At 56.5% G+C, this 19322-nt stretch overlaps 2 protein-coding genes across 4 annotated transcripts in view; one reads left to right on the top strand and one right to left on the bottom strand.

The window, feature by feature from the left end:
- The window catches only part of SYNRG (synergin gamma), a 30168-nt gene extending 28740 nt beyond the window's left edge, over positions 1-1428 (top strand). For all 3 annotated transcript variants that reach the window (XM_077787588.1, XM_077787590.1, XM_077787589.1), the window contains one exon: positions 584-1428. In XM_077787588.1, coding sequence (XP_077643714.1) covers positions 584-715 — 132 coding nt within the window. In that variant the 3' untranslated portion in view covers positions 716-1428. The remainder of the gene's footprint in view (positions 1-583) is intronic.
- Positions 1429-5087: 3659 nt separating this feature from the next.
- On the bottom strand, positions 5088-17334 carry DUSP14 (dual specificity phosphatase 14). Its single transcript, XM_021533009.3, has 3 exons — positions 17185-17334; positions 8852-8946; positions 5088-7508 (listed from the first exon to the last, which is right to left on the bottom strand). Exon 3 carries the CDS (start codon positions 7388-7390, stop codon positions 6794-6796), a length of 597 nt encoding a protein of 198 aa, XP_021388684.1. The 5' UTR covers positions 7391-7508; positions 8852-8946; positions 17185-17334; the 3' UTR covers positions 5088-6793.
- Between the last annotated feature and the right edge of the window lie 1988 nt (positions 17335-19322).

The raw sequence follows: 19322 nt of genomic DNA, 5'->3' as shown, positions 1-19322 counted from the left end.
TTGGCTTTGTGTAGCAGGCAGTGGCATTTTTAGAAATCTCTGCAGGAAATCCAGGGTGTGGAGAGAAGGGCTGGGATATTTTTTTTTTAAATAGAGAGCTGTGAGGCATTGGAAAATATCTCCTAGCAACAAACAGCGAGGTGGTTTCAGCCTGTTCATGGCTTCACACGCTCAGAGGCTCCTATTGTAAAGCAGCTTCAATTAACAGGAGGAAGCAGATCAAATTCTACCTGAACTAACACTAATAGCAAGAATTGCACCTGCCTAACCCACAGCCAGGCTGGAGCCAGGGAAATAAATGCAGGATCTGTCTGCTGGCAAGCAGGACAAGCTTCTCCTGTGGTAGGGAGGTGGAACAGAACCAGAAGGTGCAGGGAGCAAGGTGAGTGAGCTGCCAGGGCTCCCTTCCTGCAGGTCTGGGCTGGCTCAGCTGTGGTGGCTGAAGGTTCTGTCCACCTGCAGCTGAAATCAAATGGAGTTGCTGGGGTGGAGTGCTCAGGGGAGAGTCGTGTGCTGTTTCCCACTCTGGCTTTAGACCCTGGAGGGGATCAGGCTGTCACACTTGTTCCAATTCTTCTTGCAGGCCTTTAATTCCGAGACAGATAACTTCAAGCTGGCATATGGAGGGCACCAGTACCACGCCAGCTGTGCCAACTTCTGGATCAACTGCGTGGAGCCCAAACCCCCGGGTCTCATCCTGCCAGACCTGCTCTGAGAGCAGCTGCACTGCAGCTGGAGCTCTGGGTGCCATCGTGCAGGACTGGGGGTGACTGCTCTGCTGGACAGGCTGCAGCTGGGCTCAGGCTTTGAAACCTTTGGGGGTTGAGTTTTGGTACAAAAATCAACGGATTAAAGCCACTGTTACAGATGGTGAAGAATTCACTTGTAATGGCCAAGGTTTCAGGAATAACTGGAAAATATGTAGTATGGCAAAAAAAAAAAAAAAAAAAGTGGCATTTAAAGTGGCATTTTGGTCTTTCTGAAGATGAAAACGTTATCCTGTGTAAAAGCAGCCTGGTAACCATATACATAAACCTGGGAGAGGTCAGCATGGAGCTTCCCAGAGAACCTGGAATGCTGGGCTGATTTGCATAGAAACAGCCACTTAAATACTTGAAGTCTGTATTTGCAAGCAGATCTTTTCCTGAACGATTTTGGGACACAGACCTTGATGTTCTTTAAGTATTTGCTGCTGTGATATCACAGCACATGAGTCACAGCAGCATCCAGGCAGAATGAATTATTGACTCAGAAGGAGAAGCTGCTGGGTGTTTGTGCTTCAAGTTGTGCTGGGTGCAGAACTGGTTAGTGCTGGAAGGTGAGGACTGGAAAACTGCTGTAATTCTCCTGTGCTGTGTGGATTCTGTAGTGCAGGCAGCTGGAGTTTAAAACTCAGTCTTTGTTGTAAATACAGACAACTTCCCTGGATTTGTCCTGAGCTCCAGGCAGGGTTTTGTTTCTCCTGACCTTTTGGGAGCTGTGTGGCTGCATCACTGCTGAAAGCTGGACTCTGCTGATGCAGCACATCTGCTGCTCTGGAGATTCTTTCCCTTTTTTGGCTGTGGAGATGCTGTTCTGATGGGATGGGAGGGCTGTGTGTGACTCCTGCAGTCTGCTGCTACCTGTAGCAACGTGTTGTGTTCCTGTGACTCAGAGCTGGCAGCACAAGGTGGCCCCTGGCTCCTGCAGCAGGGAGTGAGATGTAACACCCAAAGGGATTTAACCCTGGAATTTGGTGGTCTCAGCAAGGCATTGTGTCCCTGCTGGCTGGTGGCTTTTGGAGGTGCTTCTGGACAGGTTTGTGTCACAGACTCTCACTAAATGTTACCTGTACATCCAAAGCACCTGGTTCCTCCTTCAGATCCAATATCCAGAGGACTGTGCAGTCCATGGAGTGCTGGTCACGGGATTTTAAACCTGTCTAGGCCCTGTCTAGGTCTGCAGGGAGTGTAAATCCATAGGGTACAACTTTCTCCTTAATTCTTTGGCTTAGTCTCTCCGATCTGTTCCTTTCCTCCAGAGAGCTCAACAGCTTCTCCAAGTTAATCCTTCCCCCATTACAAGTACCTGACATTGACCTGTGGTTATTTGCTGAAACAGAAATTACAATGAGGAGAATGATGCTTTGTATTTAAAAAACAAACAGGCTTAGTTAAACAAAACTATTAATTAGCCCAAATGAAAGAATCTTGGCTCAGAGGTGTCTGGCTCCTTCCTTACACCAATTACCATAAATCTCCTTGCTGCCTCAAATTAGCTCATTCATGAAGTAAAGCACCGTGTGCCTCCAGCTGCAGCTGATCCAGAGGCAGATTTCCCGTGCTGTGCTTCCCACATCCTGCCCAGCAATTACCAAAAAAGCAGGGAAACAACTCCTTGCTTCCCTCCCTTTCATTTATTAGGTGGGAGAGAGCTCCAGCACCAAGCTTGTGCCCACAGCCCTTGTTTTCCAGCACAGTGAGGCTGCTGTGCCCCTCAGCAGTGCTCCCACAGGAGTTTGGGGTCAGGGAGCCACTGGCAGCTATTCCCAGTGGCTGGGAGAGGCTGGCACTGAGGGAATGCTGTACTGGGAAAAGGGAGTTCACTGTCAGCCGCCACAGCTCCCCAGCACTTTGCCAGAGAGGAATTTTTTCCCCTAATTGAAAGAAAATGCCACAAATAAGAGGCCATGGTGTGAAATTTAAAGCACCAGCTGTATTATCACAGGAGCATCTTCCACGCTGGTTTTTCTGTCCCTGTCACCAGGTGAGCCCCTCCCTGAGCTGCAGCCGTTTCTTTTGGCCCATAAAAAAAGGAAAGGAATGGACATTTACAATTCCAGCTGCAGCAGAGCTCACTGAAGGGTGACACTGCTGCTCTCCTGCCCCCGCAGCAGGGACAGCAGCAGGCCCATCCCTGTCCTGTGGGGCAGGCAGGGCTCTGCTCCCAGCAGCTTCAGCCCTGGGAACACAGGGAAGGCTGCACGGAGGTCCCCTGGGTAAAGGCACTGCACGAGGAGCATCAGCTGCAGATCCCAGTCATGCCAGTGACTCACGGAGCATTCTGCATCCTCTCGGATGCTGTTGCCAGCCAAAGCCCAGTGTCCTTCCAAGCTGTATCCAAGGTGACAGGATTGTCACAGCCCACCTTCCCTGCTGCCTTCCCTTTGCCTGTGTCCAATTTCAGACCTGTAGCTCCTTTTCCTGCATGGATTCTCTCACTGGAGAAGAGAAACGAGATTTTCTTTGTTTTTTTATCTACGTGTAGATAGATAGAAGGGGCTGCCTTGGCGTGACCTGTGGAAAGTGGAGTTTCTGTCTCTGTGTGTACGTTTGGACTTCTGAGGAATTATTAGCTCGGTTATTTAATGTATTTAAATGGCTTTATTTAATGTGTTCCTGGTGCTGCCCTGCCCTGGCAGCTTCTCCCTGCTGCTGGGGCTGCTCCAGCCCTTCCCCTGCTCCTGGTGTTGGGCTGTGAGTCCCTGCAGCCCCTCAGAGGCCACCCGTGCCCTGGGCATTGCCACCTCCTGCACTCCCCAAGGGCCTTTCCTCCCTGGCAGCAGCTGCTCCTGGCTGGTTTGGGGGGAGCAGCTCCTTCCTGCAGTCCCTGCAGGCCGAGGGGTGAGGGTGAAGCTCCCCAGGAGCTCACAGGCACCCATGGACTGCTCCGAGTCCTGTCAGCTGCACTGGGAATCATCCACTTGAAACAAAACCTGCCTTTCCAATAAAAGCTGCTATTGTACAAACTGCTGCTTTGAGTTTACTTTCAATTCTGCACCTGTATTTAATTCCAGTTCTCAATGTTAAAATAGGAATGTCATCATTTTATGAAGAAGAGCAATCAGAAAACTTCTCTTTCTATTGTGTTTCTTCTCCTGCCCTCTGGGCAAATGTTATTTTTCTTCCAGAAGTGGTTTTGTGATTATTAGTTGGAGCTGTTTGGGTTTGTGCTGTGCTGGAGTTGCTGCTGATATTTTAAATCCAGTGAGAATAACTGTTATTAATTGACTTTAGTACCTTGTTTACTCCCTTAATTCCTGCAATGATTTAGAAATTCTCTGTTGAGATTCAAACCTGGTGTTCAATAAAAAGCTCGTTTCATATCTGACCAGCCTGGGAAGCTGAAATATTTACATCAAAATGTAAGTGAAACCTGCTCTGTGCCTGGGATGGGGAAGGTGTCTCACCAAGTACTGGAAGATATAAAATATTTTCCAGACAATTAAGATACCATTTGGAAAAGCCTGTGGGGAGCAGGAGAAGGAGTGTTCCTCTCAAAGCCAGTGGGTGTGCTCAGAGCAATCCAAGGCAAACCAGGGCTCTTTTTTCTTTGGTTTCTGTACATTTGAGAATGGAGAAAAAACTGGATTTTGAGGGGGAAAACACTTGTGTAAAATCTTTTGCTGTAGTGAATTCAAGAGGAGCTTTTGCAATGAAATCCCCACAAGCACTAAGACTGTAATATAACCTTGAATGGGGATTTCAGGTGAATTGTTTCCTCATGTATTTTATTAGGCAATTTCACTTTTTATAGGTGTAACTTTCCCTTGTGTTTAAAGCCAGGCCTTGGTGCCTTCTTGGCTGAATATCAGCATTCCCTCTCCCCTCAGTCCTCGGGCAGTGTGTGCACAAAATCTAAAGAATAATCCAAAGTGGAGAATTTTTAACCTCCCATTTTTTTATACCAAAAATGCTGTTAAACCCTACTTTGCCCATTTTTAGGTAAAGTTTAATTTTGTGAGCATATTTCAGTTTTTAGCATTTTTTCCCCTTTAAAATGTCATGTGTTGGAACATCTCCAGACCAGTGATTAATCTTTATTTTCACTCTCTAGTTCCTCGCTTACCATTTCCCTGGCTGAAGTTTAATTCCTGCTAAATGTGGGAGATGAGTCTCCTGTGTTTGCCTGCCACTGGAACTGGGATCCAGTCATGGAAGCTGACCTGGGAGCAGTTGATGGCAAAGATCACCTTTATTTCAGTGGGGCCAAACTCATCTAGAAAAGCAGAAAACATCCTTCAGCTACCGCTGTTGAAAGGCACTGCTGGGCCTCAGGCTGCTGCTGGAGCTCCATTAGCATACTTTGGAACAGGAAACCAACACATGTTCTGGTTTAATCTTTATTGATTTTTTTTTTTACAAGTATAGAATCTCATTTAAATCAGACAGCAATGGCAGCACTCTGCCTGCTCCTCCTCCAGAGGCAACAGAAACTCTGGTGCCTTCTCAGGAGCGGGGCTCTCCTGGGCTCCAGTCACACTCCAGGGAAGTGACCCTGACTCCACAGTCCCTGCCCCTGGAGCCACGGGAAGGCTTCTCCCAGGGAAGGGCTGGGGCTGGAGTCACTCCTGGCACACTCTGAGCGAGGCCAGGCCTCTGTCACCCCCCGTGGGACAGACAGGAGCAACCCTGGAATGCAGCATAACCTTGAGGACGGAATGGAGAGAGGCAGGAATGGGCTAAGGCAGGTCCAGAGCGGAGCCAGAGCTGAGGAACCAGGGGACTCACCCTGTCCTGGGGCTGTCCTGGCTGCAGGGATGCTGGCACAGCCCTGCTGAGGAACCAGGGGATTCTCCCTGTCCTGGCTGCAGGGATGCTGGCACAGCCCCACTGAGGAACCAGGGGATTCTCCCTGTCCTGGCTGCAGGGATGCTGGCACAGCCCCACTGAGGAACCAGGGGATTCTCCCTGTCCTGGCTGCAGGGATGCTGGCACAGCCCTGCTGAGGAACCAGGGGATTCTCCTGTCTGGCTGCAGGGATGCTGGCATAGCCCCACTGAGGAACCAGGAGATTCTCCCTGTCCTGGCTGCAGGGATGCTGGCACAGCCCTGCAGAGGAACCAGGGGATTCTCCCTGTCTGGCTGCAGGGATGCTGGCACAGCCCTGCTGAGGAACCAGGGGATTCTCCCTGTCTGGCTGCAGGGATGCTGGCACACACAGCCCAGCCCAGCAGGGGACACACACACATTCCTGAGCGTCTCTTTGGCTGCCCAGTGGCATCAACCCTCTCGCTTCTGCCTGGAGCCACATCTGGACAAGATCTGTCAACTTTCCACACCCACAACACACACCAGCATTTTCCAGTAGTTGGAAGTGTATTCCAAGACTATTGCCCTGGTATGGAATGAGTGAAAAAGGATCTTGTATTTATTTGATTTAAATTGCTCAATTTTTATTTTACTTGTGGCCGACATGGACTGATTCAATCTTGGTTTTTTTTTCCCTTTTTTTCCCCCTAACTTTGAATACAATTAAGAGCTGACTAAAGATCTCAAACACTATATACTGAGAGTCACTATGGATGTTAAAGAAAACACCAGCACCAGCACCACAGCCCCTGTATTCCTGCCTCCCTGGTGCTTGGAAAATCTGCTGCTGTGGAGCAGGGCCTCGCTGGTGCTGCTCCTGAGCCACTACAGGGTTTTGCAAGGAAGCAAACAAGCTAGAAGAAAATATCCAGGCTACTACTGCACACTTGGGACACCCGCTCTGCCCAGTGCCTCTTGGGCTCTTCCCTGGAGGATCCTAATAAACTTGACTAAATGAAAGAAAAAAAATACGGAGGCTTAATGGAAGGAATAAACTTATAATGAGACCCGGTTTTGCTAAATCGGAGATGCAGATGGGAAATCCCCATAGAGAAAAATGCTTTGAAGGGAATCGTTGGCCTTGCAGGTTAGTGAGGTGAGAATTGAGGTTCTGCTGTATGGTAAAGAACCAAAGTTGGCCGTAGAAGGAGAAGGGAACGTCTCCAGTCTGGTGGACTCGGAAGAGCGCGTCCCTCCCGTTGTGCTTCCCGTCTGCGGTCCCATTAAATTCCCCAGTAAGGCATCAGGGGTCTCCTCTCTCTCTCGTAAACGTCTGGGATGATGCCATAGGGTGTCTGTACCATTTTAACCGTGGTCTTCCCAAAGAGCTTCCTCTCGTAGTCTATCAGCTGCCTCCAGAAGCCCACGTTGGGCCGGATCACGGGGCGCCGCGACTTGACCCAGTTGTAGGCCTCGAAGAGGGAGACCTTGTGGTACTTCATGAGGAAGGCGATGCAGAGCGTGGCCGACCTGCTGACGCCGGCGGCGCAGTGCACCAGCGTGGCGCCGTGCTTCCGCGCCACGCTGTGGATCTTGTCGGCCACGCTGTCGAAGTACAGCGAGATGGGGGCGTTGGGCATGTCGGCCAAAGGCACTTTCACGTACTCGAACTGGGGCCAGTTGAAGTTGGGGATCTCGATGGTGGCGTTGATGATGCAGGTGATGCCCCGGGACAGCAGCAGGTGCCGGTTGGAGGCGACGCTGCCCCGGCTCAGGTACAGCGAGGGCGTGATCTGGGCGATGCCCCCCAGGGCACCTTCGGAGAGCATTCGCGGAGCCATCAGAGTTCTCGGCAGGGAGTTGTGGCTTCTGGAGGTCATGGAGGATCTTGGCACTCAGGCTTCCATTATGGGAAGAGAGCCAAGGGGATGTGCAGCCAAGGGAGGGATCGTCTGGCCTGGTGGCGGCAGGACAGCGAGAGCTCCCGCTGCTTAGTCACTGCAAAACACAAGTGAGGAACATGAGCGGGGAGCCGTCCCTCACCGTGTCTGTGCCAGCAACAGGAAAGCCCAGCTCGCCCTGCTGTGGCCTGGCAAAGCTCCCTGGGGAATGTGGGGCTGGGCTCACAGTGCTCATTACTGCTGTCCCCCAGGCACTGCCTGGACAGACAGCAACAACAAAACCTTCCAGCCTAATTAACTCCAATTAATCGCCAAGGGTTTACCTGTGGGCCCGGACAGCATCTCACCCGGACCAGCACGTGGAGGAGGAGCTGCACCTTTTCCATACTTGAACACAGCAGCCTCACAGCTGGCCACAGTTCAAAGGGATGGTGAGGAACAGCAGATGCCAGCAATTTCCAGCACCTCTCCCCAGTGCCACCCTTCTCCTTTTTAGGTGTAGGAAAGGCCCCGCCAAAGCACATCAAGAGAGGAAAATGGCTCATTAGGAAGGGCGGTGAGTCACGTCCATCCCCATCAGTCATCGGCTCTCACGGAAGCAGGGGAAGTGTGGAAAGAGTGACCTGGTTATGTCAGAAGCTGGGAGTAAAACCCAAGAGCAGAGGCTGGGACAGGGGAGGCTCTTGTCCTGCTTTAGTGCCTGACTAATGCTTGGCACAGAGACACGCTCTGCCGAGGCCTGGGATCGCCCACGGGCCTGGAGGGTCCCTGCTCGGACTCCCCCTGCTCCTTTGGGGCACCTCCAAAGCCAGGGGAGAAGCTGCAGGCAAGGGGACGAGCCCTGGAGTATCAATAATCTGCCAGTCTGTGTGTTCTCTGTTTGGAGAAGGGCATGGGAAAGGCTCCAGTCTGTGCAGCCTGGGGAGTCCCTGCCCAGGTACCTCTGAGCCCACCCTGGTGGCACTGGCAGAGCTGAAGGGACTTGGGGGATGCTCGGGGGCCTTGGGGACAGGAATCTGTCCCTCCAGCAATTCCTAATTATGTTAAGAAGGTCCTTTAAAGGGCTGTGGCTTCCCCAGCCCTCAGTGTCTGCCCTCTGGGAAGCACCCGCAGGTCCCAGCAGTGGCTGGTGGTGCTGCCAGTGGATTTCTGGCTCTGTGGCACAGAAACTTAATGAGCATAACGTGGCCTCCTCCGTGGCTCTTCCCTGCTGGCAGCTACTTGAGCAGCTTCTGAAGCTGTGGACCTAAAGCTGCAAAAGTTCCTGCCCCAACGAGGCTTTTGCTGCAGCTACGAGTGCTCAGCTTCCCCCCACTGCAGTCACCCAGCTGGAGCAGCAAGGAAAGGTGTGTTTTTTCAGAGGAATCAAGTTCTCTGAGCAGGGGAAATCCCTGCTCTCAAGCAGCTCTTACTGACAGTGCAAAGGATTTGGGCACTTACGTTTTGTACCAAGTCCTGCCCTAGGTCACGGACGGCACCGCGGTGCTCCGGGCTGCTGAGGCTGGGGTGGCTCAGGGAGCGTGTCCAACGCCGAGCTGGGGAGACAAAAGAGCACGGATTGGACTGGGAGCTGCACTGGGCTCTGGCATTACAGGTGAGGGTCCAAGAGCTGGGAGGGAGGAGCACGGCTTCCCCACACAGAGACAGAGGACTCAGGGTAGCACTTGCTGCCAACACCACCGTGTCACCAATTCCTGCCAACACAGCACTCAAAATCACGGTGAGCCCAGAGGAATCTGAGGCTGGCACAGAAGTCATGGCTCGAAAAGAATTAAGTCACTTAAGTAATTAATTTGCTCTAATGTCTCCTTTAGCATCCACCCAGGCCCAGAGAGCTGGGGCAGGTGTGTCCTTCTGATGGTGCCCAAGCCTGTTCTTCTGAATGGGAAGGGGCAGAGCTGATCCAGAGCCACAGCACCATGCTCCTGAAAAGCTGAGGATGGGACCACCATCCCCTTCCTTTCCTGGAAGCCTGAGTGGAGGTGTATCACCTGGGAAACACTGCTGGATGAGAGCAGTGCCACCCCAAAGCAGCCCTGAGCCTGGCAGAGCCTCCAGCTGCTCCTGGAGGAGCCAGAGCACCCCTGAGGCTGTTTGGGAAGGGCTCTGCTGCTTTCCATAAAGTGGTTCCTGTTTGCAGGCAGGAACTTATCCGGGGATTTGCATGTGACAGGCTGGGCTCGCTCTGCAAACTCTGGGGATAAACACCTGTTCATCTCTATCCCATCCCATCCCATCCCAGGCTGCTCCAAGCCCCATCCAGCCTGGCCTTGGACACCTCCAGGGACCCAGGGGCAGCCACAGCTGCTCCGTCCAACCTGTTCCATCCCAGGTACACAGGACATCCCCGGGGCTCGGAATGGCCGGCACTGCTCCCCCCTGATCCAGAGCAGCTCTCAGCCAGAAGGACGGAATATTTTGAGGAGCATCTCATTCTTGCAGCGAGAGATGAGGCTGCCGTGCCCACAGAGCACGCGCCTGGAGGCTGATGGTGCCCGGCGCTGGGGCACAGCCAGCACAGCACCCGCTGCTGCGTCCCCTGCCGTGCTGGAGGTGGCTGGGATGCCACCGTGCTGTCCCAGGCATGTGACAGAGCCACGCTGCTGCCCACACACACCGGGCTGAGCAGCTGCTGCCGTGCGGGGAGCTGGGAAACGCAAGGGGCTCGTCTGCCCGGGCTGGCAGCGGCTCCGGCTGAGATCGGCAGGTGGGAGCCTTCATCCGTGCCCAGGGCTGCAGCCCCGCATCCTCCTGCCCAGCCCGGAGTGCCCCGCTCTGCTCCCGGGAGAGTGCCCCGGCACACCCGCGTTATCCCACCGCACCCCGCTGTAATCCAACACTGCTGCTCTTCACGCTGCCATTCCTGCCATTGTGCTGGGGCAGAGAAAGGGAAAAGGAATGAAAAGCCTCTTCCCGGGCGTTGCTGAGTGCAGGAAAAAAAGGAGAAAATCGCTGAAGGTGGAACAAAGCACTCACACAGCCGGGAAGGCTGATGGCACAAGAGGCTCCTGGCAGGGCACAGGGAGGGGCACCGGCTGCCCCTTCAGCCTCTGCGATGCCGGGTACAGCCAGGGTGCATCACCTCATGTGAAATAAAACCCTCTCCTCTTCTCCCACTGCTCCTTGGTTGGGGATTCTGAGTGCTGGCATAGGCTGGGGAGTCACACCAGCCCAAAGCCAGCGCCCCAGGGTGCTGAGCCTGTCCAAGGGCTGGATCCAGAACTGTCACTACGTGCTCTCCAGAGGAGCTGGAGTGTCACCGGGGTGTCCTGCAAAGGGCTGACATCCCCAGAGGGTGCAGATGGTCCTCTGGGAGAAGACGGGCTGGCAGTGGGCCGGTAGCCACCGGGTGTCCTGCCATCGCATCCTCCTTTTTCTGGGCTGACTCCAGTTAATGAATTAATTAATCTTGCAGCAGCCCTGACCCACAGTGAATCCCTTTCCAGACAGTGCCTTGGTCTTGCCCACACGCAGAGCCCAGACAGTGCCCCATGGGGTGGCAGGGGTCCCCGGGGTGGCAGGGGGCAGGACTGGAGCTGCCTCCTCCCTCGCTGGCAGACTGGTGGGTTCTGCCACTTCCCTCCTCTGCATAATCAGGGGTGGGGGAAGCCAGTGGCTAATTACAGCCTGGAGAACACTCTGTCTTCAAAGCCTCCAGGTCCTCTCCCAGCGCTCCTGGCCAGCACCATCCTCAGGTTTATGGCGAGGGGACACTTCTCCAGCCTGGATCTCATCGTGCACCCACCAACCCTCCGCAGCTCTCAGCTGTACCTCCTGCTGCACCTCCAGGCTGAGCTTCGTGCTTCCCCGGTCTCAGGAGGAGGGGCAGGTGCCTGGCCCGGGTAGCTGCTCCCGTGGAAGGCTGGCTGTGTCCCACCTGGGCTGGATCTCCTGGCCCCAGAGCAGCTCCTTTCCAGGTAAGAGGACTTCCAAAGCAACGCAGCAATGCCGGTGCCGAGGTCGGTGTTTTGTGGTGCAGCCCCTTGGAAAGGTTGCTGCCGGCAACGCTCGTGGCTCTGCTCTTCCAAATCTTGCAACAGCTGGAGTTTGTTTCTCTTGCTTTCATTCCTGGGAACGCAGTCCTGTTAACAAAAGCTGGAATTCCCACGGGAAAGCATTGCTGGCTCCTGGACCGCCTGAGAAAGACTTGAAAACACCTCTGGAAGCTCAAATGACAAACAGGGCGAGTTTGTGAGTTGAGTACTGTGATCTCCAGGACAGGAGGGAGAACTGGTCGGGCTCTAGACAATGAGTTGGCAAGTCTGAGCTTCTGCCTTCTTATTCTGGTGCTGCCGGGTGGTTTGCTCTGATTTTTAAGGGTTTGTTTGTTTGTTAACGCAGCTCCTCCATCTTGAGCTGGGGCTGTGGCTCGTCCCTGAGGCACTTGAGTTTCTGTCGGGCTGTGTGGCAGGAACACAACCATGGGGCTGCTACCTGGGCAGGTGAGAGCTCCCCCAGGCCTCTCTCCCTGTGGGTTTAATGCAGGGTGGGCCCTGCTCATGGAACAGAGACACTGAAGCCCCTGGTTTAATTCCCAGATCATCATCTGGGATTTGAAGCAGGTTTGTGGGCTGGGTGTGCAAAATGTCAGTACTGAGGCAAGGCTTCTCCCCCCTCCCAGGAGAAGAAAAGTTATTCATTTTGGAGATGACAAATGCTCTCTAATCCTGCAGTAAAGAGAAGAGTCAATATTGCAGGCGCTGAATGAACGAGCCTGCTCAGGGCTCTTTCCAGCCAGGCTGAACAGCAAATTGCTTCAGAAACGGTCCTGGAGAGTGGCATTTCAAGTAACTTTCAGCACACAGCACAAACTGCAGCCATTCTGGGGTCAGGGCTTGCTTGTGCTGAGTCCAAGGGAGCCCAGGGCAGAGCCGGGAGGGGAGAGAACGAGTGGGAGCCGCTGGCTCCTCTTGCCAGCCCTTGGCTCTGCTCTCCTGCCTTTGGTTGTGCTCCCGGAGCCATTACAGGCTCCTGTCACACGGGTAAGAGCCATCAGCACATCCTCACCATGGGAAGGTCGAGTGGCTCGGGTTTGGAACTGGAAAGAAGGAAGGGGAGCAGGTGGGGTGATCTGGGCTGAGCCGGAGGATGCTGCGACCAACCCCCGATTGATTCTGCTGGCAGCCTGGGCTGGCCCCTGGGAGCAGGATGGGAGCTGTCAGATGTTAAATCAAGATAATAATCTGTCTGCCCGGAGCTCTGAGCAGGCCTGGCTGCTTGTGCAGCTCCCAGCACAGCTGGGTCCCCACGCTTGCCAGAACACACCAGTAACTTCCCAGAGGATCCACAAAAAGGGGAATCATGCCCAAAACGCACAACAAGACACCCTGCTAACAGTCCCGGGCTCTCCTGGGAAGCTCCACGGCCCCAGATCAAGCAGTTTAGCCCTGTCTGCCCCCCGTGCCTGGAACGCAGGCAGCTCCCTGGGCTGCAGGGCTGGCAGTCCCTCAGGAGCCTGTCCCAGCCTGCTGCCTTCAGAGGGGTGGCAGCTGACACTGCTGTGTCCCTCCTGCTGGCACCAGCGGGGCGCTCGGTGCCCTGGGTGAGGCCAGGGCTTGGCAAGGCTCACCCTCCTGCCTCTGCTGAGGATGAGCCACCCTCGCCCCACAGCCACATGGCAGCACGGAGCCTCGGGCTGGCACCAGGCTCAGGGGTGGTGACTCCAACCCAGCCGAGCAGTGTCTGAGCGCTCTGCCAGCCAAAATCACTCCCTGACTGCCGTTCTCCCAGCAGGAAAAATGGGCGGTGAGGTTTTTGCAAGGACTCATCTGAGGATGCCACTTGGCACCGCGGGCAGAGACTCAGGCTGCCAGGCAGGGCAGCAGGGCAGCAGCATCTCAATTCCCACTGCCACCAACTCCTGTGACAGCGGCCCACAGCCACTCTGTGATCCCTGCCACCCTGTGATCCATGCAGCCACCCCCTTCCACAGCAGGAACAGGCACTGCTCCCTCCCCAGCTGGCAGCTGGATCCTGCCAGCTGCCAGCCAAACCTCTGGCCACAGGGAGAGCTCCCGGCCGCAGGGACGGAGCGAGACGGGCAGCGGGCACCACCTGGGGCACGCTGGTATTTATAAATCCTCGCTCTGCTCCGAGGACAAGCCTCCCTCGGCAAGCAGCGAGAGGATTTGATGCAAGAAAAACAAACCATCTTTCTTTTAAACGCCACGTCTGTGCTTTCAGAGCCACGGGCCCCGCGTGCTGCTCGGAGCACAGTGGGGGCATGGGGCTCCCCCAGCACGGAGCAGTGCCCTGGCCACCTGCATCCTGCTTAAAAACTCCTGGGAGGCGTGTGAGACGCTTTAAAAAGCAGGAGTAAGCTGTGAGGAGGCACGAACAGGATCAGACTGTTGCGTGCAGCGTCGGTTCCCTACTCGGCTGAGCACTGAGGGCTGGTTTCCAGCCCCCAGCGGTGATTCCACCTCTTCTGGAGCACCACAGATTATTCCAGCGCCAGCTGATGGCATCTGGATCGCAGGTGGAGTTTAGGAAAGCTCCATCCCCTGCTCCCTGTGTCCAGGTGTGACCCCGGGGGATGGGGATGGAGAGCAGGGAGCAGACCCACGCCTGGCTCTGGCTCCCGGGGTGCTGCAAGATGGAGCCTTGTTTTTTCCGGAGCCGTGCCCGGCGCGGTCACAGCTGACAGGAGGGACACAATCTCTTCCCTGTTAGCACAACAAAACACAGGGACCTGGTGTGTTCGCTCCTGTGTGACCCTGCTGGGCCCAGGGATGTGCCTGCTGCTCCTGGGGCTCTGCCCCAGCCCACCCCAGAGCCCATAAAATTGAAGGCAGCTGCAAATTCACTGCAACGTGTCCTGGAAACAATCCGGTGCCTCCACGCTGGCCTCACCCGGGCCTTTTCCAGGGGCAGTGCCAACTGGTGCAGGCTCTCAGCTGCCTGGCTTCTCAGGGGGGCTCAAAGCTGGCAGCCTGATGAACCTGATGGTGACACATTCCCCTCCCCTGCGGGCAGGGGCTGCCCACGCCTTCCCCACGCTTCCCAAGGCTGGGCAGGGGCTGGCTGGGCAGGGCTGGGAGCAGAGGGGATGCAGCAGCTGTAGGGAGTGAGGTCAGCTCCGAGCACACCCATGGGGTTGTGCCGGGTAACAGGAAGAGAGGGCAATTTTAATCACTTAGGGGGAGATGGAGTGGACACGTGGAGCTTCCCCTGTGAGCACCGCTCGGCTCCCAGGAGGTCGCTCTGCCTGCTCCAGGCTGGGGGGAATTCTCTTTTCCAGGGATGCTGTGCAAATTCACATTTCCTCCATGAAGGACTCCTGCATCCGAAGGGAGGGACCTGCAGACCCCCCCACACTGCAGGGTGGGATGGTGAAAATAAATGAGAATTAATTCCCATCGGCCTGGGAACCCCTACCCACCTGGCCTAGGGGTGACTGTGGCAGCACCTGTTGATCCTTCCTGCTGGGAACCCCAAACCTGCCTGATTATTATAATTTTAATCTATTTTTAAAGCAGGGGAGTAGCTGTGTGAGCTGAGCCCACGCACTGCCTGCACTACAGGTGCCCTGGGAAAGGTGGGCAGTGCCTGCCTCCCAGTTCCTGGCTTTATTCCCAAGCATCCAGGGAGCTGGGACTCCTGTTCAGAGATTCCTCAGCTATTTCCAAATACCAGAGCCCTCTCAGCAGATTATGGCTGCTCAGAGTGTCCTTTTTGAAGTGATAAATGGGTGTGTGTGTGTGCTGAGGGCTGTGTACCTGGAGAGGAGGGGCTGGGAGAAGCTCCCGTGCCTGGTTTGAGATGTTACCCCTCCCTTCTAGGGAAAGCCACCCTGGAAGGAAAGTCCTGCAGCGGTGGCAGGAAGCCTGGAAGGCTTCTCTGGTGCACAGCCTGTATAGATGGCTGTGGTGGGGTCAGCGTTGGTGCTCCCAGGCCCCACCGCCCTGCCCAGGTGCCTTTTTCCCACTCCTCATTCCCAGCCTTTTCCTGCATGCCCAGGCGTGCAGGTGGCTGGTTCTGCGGGACAAAGCTGGTTCTGGCTCCCAGAGCGGAGACCTGAGACTTTTTTGCGGCGGCTCTGCATCCCTTTCCTCCCTCAGGCAGAAGATTTCCCCCCACACCCTGAACGTTTCTAGCACTAGAGTGGCAGGAGCTCTCTGGCTTTCCAGCTCCGAGATTCCAGCTGGGATCAGGTATTGAATTAAGCCGTGCAAATTTCCATCTTGCCCTGACCAACGAAGAAGCAGTGCCAGAGCCCAGAGCAGACCCCGCAGCGAGGGCTGGGATGAAATCCCCGGGATTTCGCCTTTGTTCCTGGAGGAAACCGGGATGTCTGTGTCCCTGTCCAGGACCCAGGCGAGCCCTCGAGGGCAGGAAGGACAGGCAGAGCTGCACGTTCACACCTTCCAGGCTCAAATCGATTAAAACCTGCTGCATTACTGCTCCCCTGACGTTCACCAGGGTCACGTCAGCCAAGTCGTGGCAGCAGATCTCTCTGCCAGCGGGGAACAGCACACGTCCCCCAAATCAGGGATCCTTCCTTCTCATTCCTTGGGAACCAGAGTGCCACAGAGCCCGTCCCAACCACCAGAACACAGCAAACACCAAGGTTTACAGCGAGGCCTGGGGGAGGAATCCACTCCCTGCCAGAGCAGGGGCAGCTGGTCCCGTGTATCGTAAGGGAAAACTGTTTTGGCAGTGCTAATCCTCCACCATTCCCGAGGCAGGGGCATTAGGGATAAACTGAACTTGCAACATGATATTAAGGCATCTGCCAACACTCAAACCTCCAGAATAAAAGGCTCATTTGCTGCCCAGTCGAACAGGTTATGATCCTGCCTCATCTCCCTACAGCCAAATGCCACTCATTGATTACCGGTGTTGCTCAAAGCAGCTGCTCCGGAGCTGAGTCAAGGGCCGTGCACGCAGCCGGGCTGGATGTGAGGCCGGGCAGCTGCGGGCACCCACCGGGGTGCCGGGGGCACCGGGGAGAGCTGGGGGTGTGGAGGGCAGGAGCCAGGGATGGGAGACATGGCAGGAGTAAGGGATGGATCCCCAGAGCAGGAGCGCAAGGGCAGGATCCAGGGAAGGATCCTGTGCTGGGGGTGCAGAGGGCAGGAACCAGAGGTGGATGCCCAATACAGGAGTGCAAGGGCAGGATCCAGAGAACGATGCTGAGCTGGGGGTGCCGAGGGCAGGAGCCAGGGATGGGAGCCCAGAGCAGGAATGCAAAGGCAGAATCCAGGGAAGGATGCTGAGCTGGGGGTGCCGAGGGCAGGAGCCAGGGATGGGAGCCAAATCAGGAGTGCAAAGGCAGGATCCAGGGAAGGATCCTGAGCTGGGGGTGCCGAGGGCAGGAGCCAGGGATGGGAGCCAAATCAGGAGTGCAAAGGCAGGATCCAGGGAAGGATCCTGAGCTGGGGGTGCCGAGGCAGGAGCCAGGGAAGGATGCCCAGAGCACGAGTGCAAGGGCAGGATCCAGGGAAGGATCCTGAGCTGGGGGTGCCGAGGCAGGAGCCAGAGGCGGGTGCAGAGCCAGGGATGGGTGCCGAGGGCAGGGCGCAGGGATGGAGCCCCGTCTCCGCTGCGCGCCGAGGCAGCCCCGGAGCCGTGCCCGCGGTGGGCTCGGGGCTGCCCCCGCTCTCCCGGCTTTGAGCGGCGCCCCACGGCACAGCCCCGGCGCCCCGAGCCCGGCGGGACCCCACCGACCCGCGTCCCGCCCGCCGGGACCCCTCCCGCCGGGGCGGGCTGGGCACGGCGCACAGAGCCGGGGCACCCCCAGCGCCGCGGACCCCCACCCGGCCCGGCCCTACCATGGCTCCCGGGCGGCGGCTCCGCGCTCCCTCGCAGCCGTGGCGGCGGCGGGCCGGGACTTTTATCGTGCTCGGCCGGCTCCGTCTCGGCGGTGCCACCTGACCGCGGCTGCCGGGGCCGCCCCCGCCCGCAGAGCCGCCGTTACCAGGCTACGGGGGGCGGCCGGGCCGGCCCCCGGGCGGGGCTCCGGGAGACCGGCCCCGCTTAAAGGCGCCGCCCGGCCTGAGGGCAGCTGTGGGGAGAGCGGCGCTGAGGGCGCTGTGCAGAAAACACGGGGTGCCTGTGGAGAGCGGGGAGAGTGGGGTGTGCTGTGGGGTACATCAGGGTCCCGGGGGTGTGGGGATGAGTGGGGTCCCTGTGAGGATGGAAACAAGTGAGGGTTTCAGTGGGGACACGACGGGGTCACTGTGGGGATGGGGATACTGAGGGTCACTGTGGAGAAAACACGAGGTGCTTGTGAAGGGGAGAGTGAGGTGGGGATGAGTGGGGTCCCTGTGGGGATGTGAGGATGAGTGGGGTCCCAAGGGGATGAGCGGGGTCCTGGGGGGATGGAAACAAGTGAGGGTTTCAGTGGGGACACGACGGAGTCACTGTGGGGATGGGGATACTGAGGATCATTGTGGAGAAAACACGAGGTGCTTGTGAAGGGGGAGAGTGAGGCGGGGATGAGTGGGGTCCCTGTGGGGATGGAAACAAGTGAGGGTTTCAGTGGGGACACGACGGGGTCACTGTGGGGATGGAGACAATGGGGATCGCAGTGGGGACACAACAGGGTCGCTGTGGGGATGGGGATACTGAGGGTCACTGTGCAGAAAACACGGGGTGCCTGTGGGGAACGGGGAGAGTGGGGTGTGCTGTGGGGCACAGAGGGCTCCCATGGAGATGTGGGGATGAGTGGGGTCCCAAGGGAAAGGAAACAAGTGAGGGTTTCGGTGGGGACATGACGGGTGCTCTGTGGGGATGGAGACAATGGGGATGGCTGTGGGGACACAACGGGTGCCCTGTGGGGATGGATGTGTGGAAGGCAGTGATGGGACATGGCAGGGAGAGGTGGTCACTGTGGGCACAGGGGTGTGGCAGGGTCCCCATGAGGACGGGACAGCATGTGGGGATGTGGCAGGGCCCAGGACATCCCTTGTTAGGGATGGGATGTGCCATGTCCCCGTGGGGACCCTGCCAGCATGTGTGGGCACAAGGTGGGGTCCCTTTGGGGATGGGGACGTGCCAAAGTCCCTCGGCTGGATGGTTGCTCACTGGGGAGGGGGCCAGCCCTGAGAGAGAGAGAGGAACCTGGTTTTTGTGACTCGGGACATCCCAAGCCACAGCTCCTCCCCACGCTGGGAGCACAGTGAAGGAATACCAGGTGGTCCTGAGGCTCCTGGGGCTTCTTGTGGCACCCTCCTGGGGGCCAGGCTGGACCCTGGCCCAGGGCAGGGTGAGCTTAAGTCCCTGTGGATAGCTGGGATCTCCAAGGAGAGATGCCACAGGCGGGATCCCCATGGAGGGATGTCATGATTTCGGGGATCCACACAGCAAAGGGGTCAGAGAGTTTGTTTTCGGCTGCAAACTAGAGATTGAGGTGTAGGCTCTGCTCCCACTGCCTCACCACCATGGCATGGGACAAGGCTGGCACTGGCAGAGGAGGAGGAGGAGGAGGAGGAGGAGGAGGAGGAGAAGGGGGGCAGCCTCTGCTTTAACCCCGTGGCTGCTGGAGCGAAGCGTGGCCACCCCAGCCCGCTTTTGTTCGCTTTCTGGTTTTGTTGTCGCACGCTCTGACCAAAATAGCCCAAATCCCTCCTAGGAAGCTTCCCCCAGCCCGAGCCCTCGGCTGGTATCTCGCTCGGGCAGGTTTCATGACTCAGCAGCCCAGATGGAGCCGTCCCTCACAGCCCTCAGCTCCAAATCTGTTTATTGCTCCAGAGGCTGTTTTTCCAAGAACCTCGCTGCTTTATAGCAGCCAGAGCTCTCCCTTAAAACCCTGCCTCTCCAGCGAGGGCTCGCGTCACACTCCGCGCGGAGGTGGGCGAGGAACAAAAATAGACAAATTAAGAAAACCTCAAAAGGCCAAAAAAAATGAAAATGTGAGGGTTTGGGCTCTCCAAGCTCAAGGGTTTTTTTTGCCTCCGTGTTGCATCAG

This window comes from Lonchura striata, chromosome 20, assembly GCF_046129695.1.
Source record: "Lonchura striata isolate bLonStr1 chromosome 20, bLonStr1.mat, whole genome shotgun sequence".
NCBI classification, from domain to species: Eukaryota; Metazoa; Chordata; class Aves; order Passeriformes; family Estrildidae; genus Lonchura; species Lonchura striata.
Note: the sequence above shows the minus strand (reverse complement) of the source record. Positions and strands in the feature narration are given on the sequence as shown.

Excerpts from the sequence above, each read along its gene's own strand:
- DUSP14 (XM_021533009.3), bottom strand. The coding sequence starts at position 7,390 with ATGACCTCCAGAAGCCACAACTCCCTGCCGAGAACTCTGATGGCTCCG.